This window comes from Lepeophtheirus salmonis, chromosome 13 (genome assembly GCF_016086655.4).
Source record: "Lepeophtheirus salmonis chromosome 13, UVic_Lsal_1.4, whole genome shotgun sequence".
NCBI classification, from domain to species: Eukaryota; Metazoa; Arthropoda; class Copepoda; order Siphonostomatoida; family Caligidae; genus Lepeophtheirus; species Lepeophtheirus salmonis.
In genome coordinates this window covers 38,841,271-38,851,738 of record NC_052143.2, presented here as the reverse complement: position 1 = coordinate 38,851,738, position 10,468 = coordinate 38,841,271, and the positions used below count along the sequence as shown (strand labels likewise).

Sequence of the window (10,468 nt, the reverse complement as noted above, 5' to 3'; positions counted from 1 at the left end):
AGAATGTAGGTTTTATTGATGATAAACTCGACAAAAATTGTAACGGTACACATTTAAGTTTAATATTTTCCTTCTTTAGACGAGACTGCAGGAAGATCCGAACATTACCTATTTTCTCATATAACCGGAGCGTGAGGACTTGAACTTTGCCTGAACATTGAAATAGTGGACTCAAATACTTCTCTGAATATTGGATCTAATAGATCTTTACTCTTTTTTTTTATTTATATTTAGTTTTTACTAGATAAACAATACAGTTTTTCACTCTATATAGAATGAATAATTTTTTATGCAATATCATGAGGATCTAAATGAATATGCAAGATAATTATTGAAAATTACGAATATAGATACGAGTTTAATATTATTAACATATCTTAATACTCAGTTTCTTATATTGATTGTACCATGTACATGTTTATTGATGATAACCTCGACGAAAATTGTTCTGGCCTCATTCATCAGCTCATATTTAAGTTGTCCTATACAAAAGGTATTATATGCAGTGAATGGGTAACGTTATTGTTGTTGATTTATTGATTCCATCACTGTTTTCCTCCATACCATTGAGACTGAATTGAAGTGCTCGGCGTAGTAATTAATCGTTTTTGATCACCAGAATTAAGAAACAAGCATTTTACTGAGTATTTTCGAAGTCACTCAAAGAGAGCGTTACTATTTTGTTCTGACCATGAGTGAGACAAGTGACATTCAACATCATTTGGAAATTTTGCGTATGGTTTTTGACTGATTTTATACAATCAGCTCTGCTATCAATAATGAAAACCTTTAGTCACTTGCCACAGAAATCTGAGCCATAAATGTTGTTAAGACTTTTGACTTCAATTGTTCTATTGTTAGCCTTCTCAACATCTTTCAAGTTAGTTTCTGAAATAAGGGCAACCTAACAATGACCATATAGAGGACCAATCAAAACTGCATTCCTTAATCATAGTGTCGTCAAAGAGAAGAAAATTATCATTTCCTATAAGTTCTTTCGTAATCTTTGACGACACTACTTTACTTAGGGACTCCAACTACTATGTGATGGTGTAACAAGAAGGAACGGCTTTGTCAGTAAAAAGTTTAATAAATATTACAAGATTTGGACGGCTATCAATATGGAGTGAGATATTGCAGGATACATGCATCTTGTTCATTTCTGACATAAAATTAGAAGCATCAGGACTTGATTCAATTATATTCTTTGAATAAAGCTTCAAATTATGATCGTCAATAGAGTTTTTTATACTATTGAAATGCGAATTTTCTAAAGGCTTGGATTCCAACACCACAAAGGCTACGTGACAAAAATATTGAAGCCTTGCCATTAATATATACTTCTTTACCCTTTTTGTCGGCGAAAAGGAATTCAAATTATATATAATAATTATACAATGAAAATTAATTTTTTTCAATGGTAAAAAATAAAATTTAATAGTTATATTTATTTTTTCTTGTTAAATGCATAATATTATATTTAAATACATATATTAGAATTCATCATGAGAAAAGTATGTCATATTGAAATTCTAGGTCCACTGCATTTCAGAATAAATACAAATTAAAAATTAAATCGCCTATAATATACGTGTTATATTTTATAAAAATGGAGATGTGTATAAATTTTATCTTATACTCTATAAAACTAATATAAAATTTTACTTTTAAATTTGACATCACTTTTATTTAATTTTTAATCGAACTTTGGTAAAATCCATCACGATTATATATTTAAACAATTTGAGTTATCGTTTTTTTTGGTTGATGATGACGATGGAATTGTTCTTTGACGTCCTACATAGTATTGAGTCCCATTCTTTGTAATAATAATTTTGTAATTAAGAAGCTAATATGATTTCAATATTTAGAAGACATATCAGTTTAATATTGTAATATCAAGGATCCATATCGTCTACTCTTCTCATACCTTTTTTGAGAGTTTTAGTCTTTTAGGACACAATTGATCTAGGATTGGGTCCTTTTTTTTCAAATTTAAACATTTGGTGAGTCATTCTACCTTAATAAAAACTGAGTGGTATAATTGATTTATAGTATGATTTTTCTTAACTAAACAACATTGGTTGGGAAGTTCTAATCATGGTTATGATACAAAATCCTTGTTGGACTAAAACTAGAGTTTAGGATCGACTCCGAAGTAATTCTTAGCAATGTTTTTAATAGATACAACGTAAGATTTTTGTTTATTTCCTTTCCTATCCCCTCAAAGCTGTTTACAGTATACGTCATGACAGCTAAGCTTCTCTTCTCTCAAACATTCTTCAATTGTCAGGGATACCGCATGAATTTTTGGGTTCTTTATTTTTATAAAGTATTTGTATAAAATATATGAATTAACTCTCGTAGGTGTTTTGTATTTAGGATACGGGGAGCACTGTTTTTTTTAAACGTTTAAAAACGTTTGTTATAAATGTTTCCATCTTGAGAACAGAACACATGTGAATTGAATATATATATAAGTATTGGCTAGTTACATGTGAGTGTGCTCTTGAAAAACAACGAATAACACTGAGGAGTTTGCAAGGAGTAATCTTTTATATTTTTAAAGCAAAATTAGTCTTCTAACCGACGCCTAATTACTCCGGGCAATGCCGTTTACTACTCTTATAATTATTATCGATTTTTGAAAAAAAATCATGAATCGTCTAAGTAAATAATTGATGAGGTATATTAGAACATGCATATCATTAGTCGATTCGATTAGTATATAACGTCACTTCAAGAACTTGACCTACACAAAAAAAAAAAAGATGGCGTGTATTTTTTTTTTCTTTTAGCTCTTTCATTTTCATAAGTTGACTCTTGATTTAAAGGAAATGACACCGCATATAAAAAACTCAAAAAAGTTATAACATTGGATTTGGAATGATTTACTAATTTATATCAATCAAGGACCTTCGTTTCGAACTTGTGTCATTTCATACTCAGTCATTGGTAAGATTATCAAATCAATGTATATAATAAATAATAACAATTCTTTAATTAATAGTTGGAAACAAGAAAAAACTCAAGACTAGCTTCAATATGTTTTTTCAATATTTTCCTTTCCCTTTTGATGGTCGAGGTTTAGAGTGGATAACAAAATTAGTCCTGATAATATGTGCATGTTTGAAATCTATTTTTATTAATATTGATTTCTTGGAAATGAACATTATCATTCATAATGCTGGACCAGACCGAGACTGAATTGAACAAGACTACGGGCTTCAGTCCTAAATCATGACTGACACAACAATACTCGTAAGTTGTGAATGTTAGAAGAAGTGTCCACAAAAGGTGGGCTGAAGGGGCTGTAGATCCCCAAAATTAAACAATTTTAACTTTCAAATAGACTTTTTTTTTGTCCGGATAAAAATATTTTAGGCAAAAAAAGGGGTAATTTTTTTTTTTAATATTTATTTTCTTAGAAAAAAAAGTCCTTCGTGCAAATTACGCAGTGCAATATTTGAAAATGTTTAAAATAATTTAATTTTCTTTGAAAAACTATGGATTTTTGCCAAAAAATTAATATTTGAACAGCAATGTATTTATGAAAAGCTATGGACTTTTGAAATTGTTTTAACTTTTTTGAACAGCAGTTTAATATGGAATTTTTTTTCAAAAATTTAATTTTTTTTGAATAGCCATGGATTTTTGATTTTTTTTAAGAAATTTATTGAAACTTTAACTTTCCCCCTACAAAAATAAATAAACATATATATAATCCTGTAGACGCTTCAGATAAGCAAGGCCTATTTTCTTACTTTTTGAATTTTTTTCGGCTATATAGTCATGCAAAGTTTCCTTGTTCTACGATGTCATTTTTCGGTCGAACAACTGGGTCAAAGTTTGAAAAGGGTAAACATTATTTATATAGTCAATAAATATTAAAATAAAACCAACTATAATTGCCTCTAAGGCTATTGCATCTATATCACTTATTAATTGTAAAAGATACATTCGTATAAAATCGACGTTGTTCTTGGCCTCAAAGTACTTTGGAACTCATTTTTTTTCATGCAATTAACTTCTACTACATTTTAAATTGTAATTTTTTTAGTATAAATATATGTTTAACTTATTTTATAAAATTTCAAAAAGAAGATATTTAAAATTGGCAATTTTTGTTAATCGAAGAAGCAAAAAAACGTACTAGCAAATTTTTAGCATATCCCAGGAGAATCGTTAGGTTGTGCTACATTTTGTTTAAATACTTAATTAATTATCTTTCTTTTTGACAAGTAAATACTAAGTGCACAAACAAGTTTAAAAATAACTTCTGACCGCAATTTTATTAACCTAAATTTGTTAAATTAACTAAAAAGTAGTAATTTGCAGTATACGGAAAATATTTCAAAACTTTAGGACCATAGAGCTACTACCTCTAAATATTCATAAAAATTATTCACGTATTGCCAATTATATTTTTTTGAAATCAAAAGGAACATTTTGAAGCCTCCATGTCTTTACAAAAAGTGAAATAATTACCACCCTATTCTATTGGTTACAAAAACGTCAATCAAATTGTGTTTTGCAAAAGGAAAAAATTATGCTTTATTTTAATCTATATGCAATAAATAAAGTATTTTTGCATATAATATTTTTTCTTACCACATGTTAACTTTTTTACACTAGGGGTAATCAAAATTTGAAAAAAGTCGACAAACAAACCACCCAAGTGTACAAACTGGGCACCCAAAACTTGCAGTATCGTTTAATTACGATTTTATTCCATTATTTTTAAGTCAGAACTACCCAATCAAAGGGCATGTCTTCATAACGGTAGACCTTGCATTTATGAACGTCTTATATTAGAAATGTCCGACACACCTCTCATCAAAATTTTGCTCTGAGCTACCAGAATGAGAGTGTGGTACGCTATGGACTTCATCGTCAAGTGCTGCAAATCTGTACGTGTCAAGGATGTCATTGCTAGTAAAGTAGGAGGTGTTGAATAAAAAATATAGCTAAATTTATTATATAAACATATTATGAATTGGAGTTTTCATTTCTCGATTCCATAAAAATAATGTTTTTCGTAATTTAGTCATGCTAGAGTAAGTTTTGGGTCTGTATATTGCTTATCTAAATGACAAATATAAGATCGTATTTATTGAAAGTATGTAGTAGAATGGTGAATCAAATCTCAACGGGTAGAGCAGCTCCACATTTCCACAACAGGATTCCAAAGCTTCCAAAGTATGCTTGAAAAAGAGAGGCAGTCTCAAAAGTAATGTCAAATGCATAGTCCTCTCCAATAATGACATGCCACATGGCCCCATACTTTTTATCCAGCTCTTCTTTCAGATACTTTGCAATGTCCTTTGTATGCCAAAGAAATGTTTCCATGGCATTTAAAATTAATTCCATTATATCATCCTGAAAATACATACATTTTCATGTAATAATTAAGTAATCAACCTGTAATTTCGTGTTTTAGCAAAAATAGAAAATAAATCAATTATGTTAGTCACGTTGTATATTTGGTATACAAAATAAATAATGCATGTTATTAGACCGATCATTAATATTCAAATGGCTCTGAAACCTTTTAGTAGGTAGATGAGACAAGGTAGTAGACAGTAAACACACTAATTCCTATTTGCTCTCGTCATTCTAAAAGCCGTTGTTGCTAAGACATTTCGTCGAGCATGAATCATAGACTTACAATATTTTACAAACTGAATGGGGGATGGCTTGATGGAATATTACTTGATTTTTGAAGGAGTGGGATGTGTTTATATTACTCAGCCCATTTGGGTCAGGGCTGTTTTTATATGGGAACTGCTAATGACTGGTAGCCCTGTGCAGGATATCAATTCTTGGAAATTGACCGATATTCACTGTGTCTAAGCAAAACGTGAAAATGGGATTTATATTTCTAATAAGCTTAATTTTAAAAAAAATCTGTCATTCAGCTTCCTTCCTCCAATTTCACAGGCATACTGGGTGCGGCGAAAAAATCTTTACACTTCGTTTTTGCTACACAAATCTAGGTATTTGTGAATGCAGTAAAATTGCTCCAGTCAAATACTAAAAAAAACAATTAGATCTTCCAAAGTGTGCTAGAAGCCGAGAAAATGCCATCTGAACATGACCAAAGAATTTCGGTCCAGCCACTTTTGGACGCTGGTAAGAAACCAACAGAGATTGTAAAGCATTTGGGGATCTCCAACATGAACAGGACATGAACATGGTGCTCCGGCAGGGTGGTAAGCCGCACACACGTTCAAAAAGGCTCGGTAGTGGTTGGAAGATAATTTACCTTTCTAGCCTAATTATCAACCCATTAGACTTCACTTTTTGGGTGCAGTTGAGTCCAAGACCTGCACCGACCGTCCCCCAAATATCAACAACCTCAAGGAGACTGTCAACCAGCACTGGGATGTCATGTCTGAAGACTACATCTGCAATGGGTTCAAGGCCTTTTGTGGCTGCCTGGAAGCCATCATTCCCCCCAAGGGGGGCTACATCGATGTTTAGGGTAGTCAAGACATCATATTAGTTATTTTTATTTTATTGACAAGCCCTTTTACAACTTGTTGCGTGAATACATCTTGTTAAAGTTCGAGATTGAAAGTATAATTATTTTTTCGCCGCACCAGGTAAACAAACAAGTCTCATAATAGGAGTTTTTTGATTGAACAAACAATGTCGGAGAGAGAAGGTAAAAGAAATAGGTTGTCGATATTCCTTGACGCGGAAAAGGATAATGCCGAAATTCCTAACCTTGTCCCTTGCTCCTTAAGCCTCATTTCCAAGGCCAAGAAGCTCAAGGACGAGAACCAGGGCTTGTAGGGAGATCTTGGAAATGGTGGGCACAATTGGAAGAGAACAGTAGAGTTTCTGGTTCGAATCACAAATACTATTGACAACTTCAACTAAAAGTTGGTGACAGTTCCAGTACTCTGAGCTCATGGAGACAGCGGTATTTTCATAGAAAAAGGCCAACTACTCCAAGACTACCAAGGGTCCATTAAAATCTTAAAATCCCTTTCTTTCCAATTAACTTATTTTTATAATTTCTTAATAATATATGCATTAAATTGGAGTATATAGGAATAATGTTTATGACAATTATAAATTATAATAATTATTTCGAAAAAAACAGCTTTTTATCATCTTTGAACGATATTGTAATTACTCCATATCTACTTTATAAATCAAATACTTACTCTATTATAACATATTAATCAGTATTATATGCAAATATGAATTTGCTACTAAATCAATGTCCAAGACACATTCCCCGAGTGTTGTCCAAAAACCGACCATATGTGAGTATTATAATACTACAGACCCAGTGATGTATAACATACCGAGTGGTCTATTAAAATCTGAACACTTTGAATTTTAAAATTCAATAAGATATAATTTCAACAAAATTAATACTATAAATAGCTGTGTGTCTGAGTTCTCTTAATCATTAATGTAGCCTCCCTTTGCAGCAATGATGGCTTTCAGGAGGCGGCGAAAGGCATGGAACCCTCTACCGATTTAGTCCTCAGTCATGGCGTCCCAGTACTGCCTGACAGTGGCTTTGGGGGAGGGCTTTGTGTTTGGATGATCGACACTGCAGGCCTTCCCCTTGACATGTGCCCAAAAGGTGTAGTCGAGGGGGTTGGCATCAGTGCTGTAGGGGCCCAGAAGTGCCAAAAAAGAGTTCGAAAGATCTCAAAAGATTCTTGCAACTGAGGATTTGGTTGTTTTTTTCAATGCTGGTGTCAGGCGCAAGTCTATTTTTTAATAGCTCCCTGGATAGTATGTTTTGAAAACGAGATCTCTTCCATGGGCACTCATGGACTTGAGGGTATTGACCTGAGCTGTTTTCTATAACTCTTCTGGGTCCAATTTGTCCTCTTTGATAGAACATTTCTTCGTCTTCAACGTTTTGGTCTTGCTTGGAGTGCACGAATGGAAATTCGTCGATCACATTCAAGTGTCACTTCTGACTTTTACATAAGCTTGAGAGCTCAGATTTGTTTTGTTTTGTAACTAATTGTTTATGCTTTAATGACTCGGAATTTGAATGAATTTCAATCATTCAAACTTCTTTAATTATTAAATTAGATGTGTTTAGATTTCAATGAACTACCCAGTAGTATATGACTTCAATTTTAATTGTTGTATTACATTTTTCAAGACCTAAAAAATCAAATTGATTTTTTTATGTTGTGTTAAGATTCATTCACTACAATAGGCAACAAAATTCAGGTCTGGGAACCCCCTTTGTCTAAAATCCGTATTTATTAATTATAGTTAATTAAGCCATACAACACAAACATGGTCTTTATGATTTTCAATTTGAGAAGGTTTGGCCTTAAAGTCTATTTTTAAAAACACGCTTTTAAAATAATATTCGATTCAAACCCATATTTTGAAATGAATTAACTTCATATATGAAAATTATAGGTAATAACAATAAATAAAAAAACATTCCAGATTCGAAAATAAAATATTTATCAAGTTATCTTAATTACAGCTCCTACAAAATGTGTGTATTCATACAAAAACCAAGTAAAATGAAAGGTCTTATTTAGAAGCTTATATTTTTTAGCATAAATATATATTTTTTTGAAATATTATAGCTAAAACTAAAGAATATATCTTATATTACAACTTTTAAATATTTGCCGTAAAAAAGTTGAACTTTCATAAATTTTTTGAGATTAATTTTCTTATAGAATATTTAATAAAGGTCCTATCTAAGGTTGCGAGAAAATGTTTCAAGATTATATATCATTAAGTCAATTATTCGATTAATTGTAAGAAGAATGAATATTTTAGATGCAAGGAAAGTTCTGAAATTAAATATAAACAAGTCAATTAGATTAATTACATCTTATCAATAAATACTAAAAAATTATTTTATTGACTTTGGTGCAGTTGCTGGTACAATTTGCCAGATAGGGTGTTGCATTATCCATATGGAAGACCCACGTATTGATCCGTTGAGCTATTTGTTGACCTTAAGGGCTTTTAATAATGTTGTCAAGAACCCAATGTAATATTTAGCATTAATTATTGTACCATTGGGTACATCTTTCAAGTTGATCATGCCCTTATAGTTGAACAATAAGATGACAATAATCTAATATTGTGGTGAAAGAAAATTTTCCTTGCCCATAGTCTCCCTAATCTCCCCTACTTAGTATTTATAAGACCTTACCTTAATTTCCTGACTCACAAGAGATGTTCGAACAATGGGATGTATATGTTGACGATTTGAGTATTCTGTGAGCAAATCTGACCCACGAATGATCACAGCATCACCTGGAAGCTAAGAACATACACCTATTATATATTTATCGTTAGGGATGGGATTTTTGTAGAGCACGAGGAGAAGGTGTGTGTTAAAAAATTTATGTTACTACTGAATTAAAACTGTTGTTAATATTGGCTTTCGGTTACTTGATTTCGGGGGGGAGTAGAGATAATATCATTAATATGATACTGCTATAGAGTGAATAACCTTCTACATTAAAAATAAATTTATTTCTAGTAAATATTACTATTACAATTTTATTATCCATTTTGTAAGGTAACCTGGAATTCTACTTATAGAGATATGTGTTTAGGGACTTTTGTTAAGCTGAGTAAGAACCCCCCCAACGCCTATCTGGTTCTTTTATTTTATTTAGTATGAGTTACTTGTTATTGAAAATGCATAATAAACAATATTGATAGAAAATGATACTCATTTTCGAAACAACCGACTTCCTTGCTTTCAAATCAATTTTATCTCAGTATTCATCTCAACCCTAGAGATCTATCAAAGATTGAACATAATTTAAAAAAAGAATAATAATACCATCAGGTTTTTTTTTTCGAATAAGTTTTTTTCCTACAAAAATCCTATCCATGAATGCGGTATGTTTTTTACTCACAACAGCAAACGTATTTTCCTCTTCATCTGTTCCTGGACAAACAACACCCCGAATAGCCATCCCCGATAGATTTTCTGACGGTCGATTATCCTTGATCTTACTCATGACTCCTTCTAGGATTAAAAAAACACTACAATGTATACTTAAGACTATGTCAATTTGAACAACTGATTTATCCTTATGTGATTATTATTTTTATGTACACAAATACTTTGTTTCTTCATAAATACAAACTCTCTTTACTTCTCTGCTTCTCCCCCCTTCCCCCTTTTACTTTTTTGTAAGGTGTAAACATTACTTACATATTTCCGTAAGTTTGTTTCAACCCCTCATTTCAAGGCACTTTTTTCCTCATTCATATTTGTCTTGACATACCTATATTGATTTGTCAATTTATTTGGTTATGTAAAGCAGTACTTCCCAAACTTTTTTGAGCCCCTACACTTTTCATGGAAAGATTAATATAAAATTTGGAGTGTATTTTATGGAAATAGATGACTTAAAGGCCTACCCAGTCGCAAATAATATAAGTACCTATATTGAAAAATATAATACAAAATAAGAAACACAGTGATGAAATA

At 31.4% G+C, this 10,468-nt stretch overlaps 1 protein-coding gene and 1 long non-coding RNA gene across 2 annotated transcripts; one reads left to right on the top strand and one right to left on the bottom strand.

The window, feature by feature from the left end:
* Positions 1 to 2,790: 2,790 nt before the first annotated feature.
* On the top strand, positions 2,791 to 3,713 carry LOC139907014 (uncharacterized). Its single transcript, XR_011783313.1, has 2 exons — positions 2,791 to 2,955; positions 3,011 to 3,713. It is a non-coding gene; the product is annotated as an uncharacterized lncRNA (long non-coding RNA).
* Positions 3,072 to 10,075, bottom strand: LOC121127978 (dynein axonemal light chain 4). Its single transcript, XM_040723559.2, has 3 exons — positions 9,888 to 10,075; positions 9,170 to 9,280; positions 3,072 to 5,379 (listed from the first exon to the last, which is right to left on the bottom strand). The coding sequence occupies exons 1-3, from the start codon at positions 9,990 to 9,992 to the stop codon at positions 5,140 to 5,142; spliced, it is 456 nt and encodes a 151-aa protein (XP_040579493.1). The 5' UTR covers positions 9,993 to 10,075; the 3' UTR covers positions 3,072 to 5,139.
* Between the last annotated feature and the right edge of the window lie 393 nt (positions 10,076 to 10,468).

Excerpts from the sequence above, each read along its gene's own strand:
- LOC121127978 (XM_040723559.2), bottom strand. The coding sequence starts at position 9,992 with ATGAGTAAGATCAAGGATAATCGACCGTCAGAAAATCTATCGGGGATG. Across the intron at positions 9,281-9,887 it reads AGGAAAATACGTTTGCTGTT|CTTCCAGGTGATGCTGTGAT; the intron begins GTGAGTAAAAAA and ends GTATGTTCTTAG. Across the intron at positions 5,380-9,169 it reads TTGTGAGTCAGGAAATTAAG|GATGATATAATGGAATTAAT; the intron begins GTAAGGTCTTAT and ends ATGTATTTTCAG.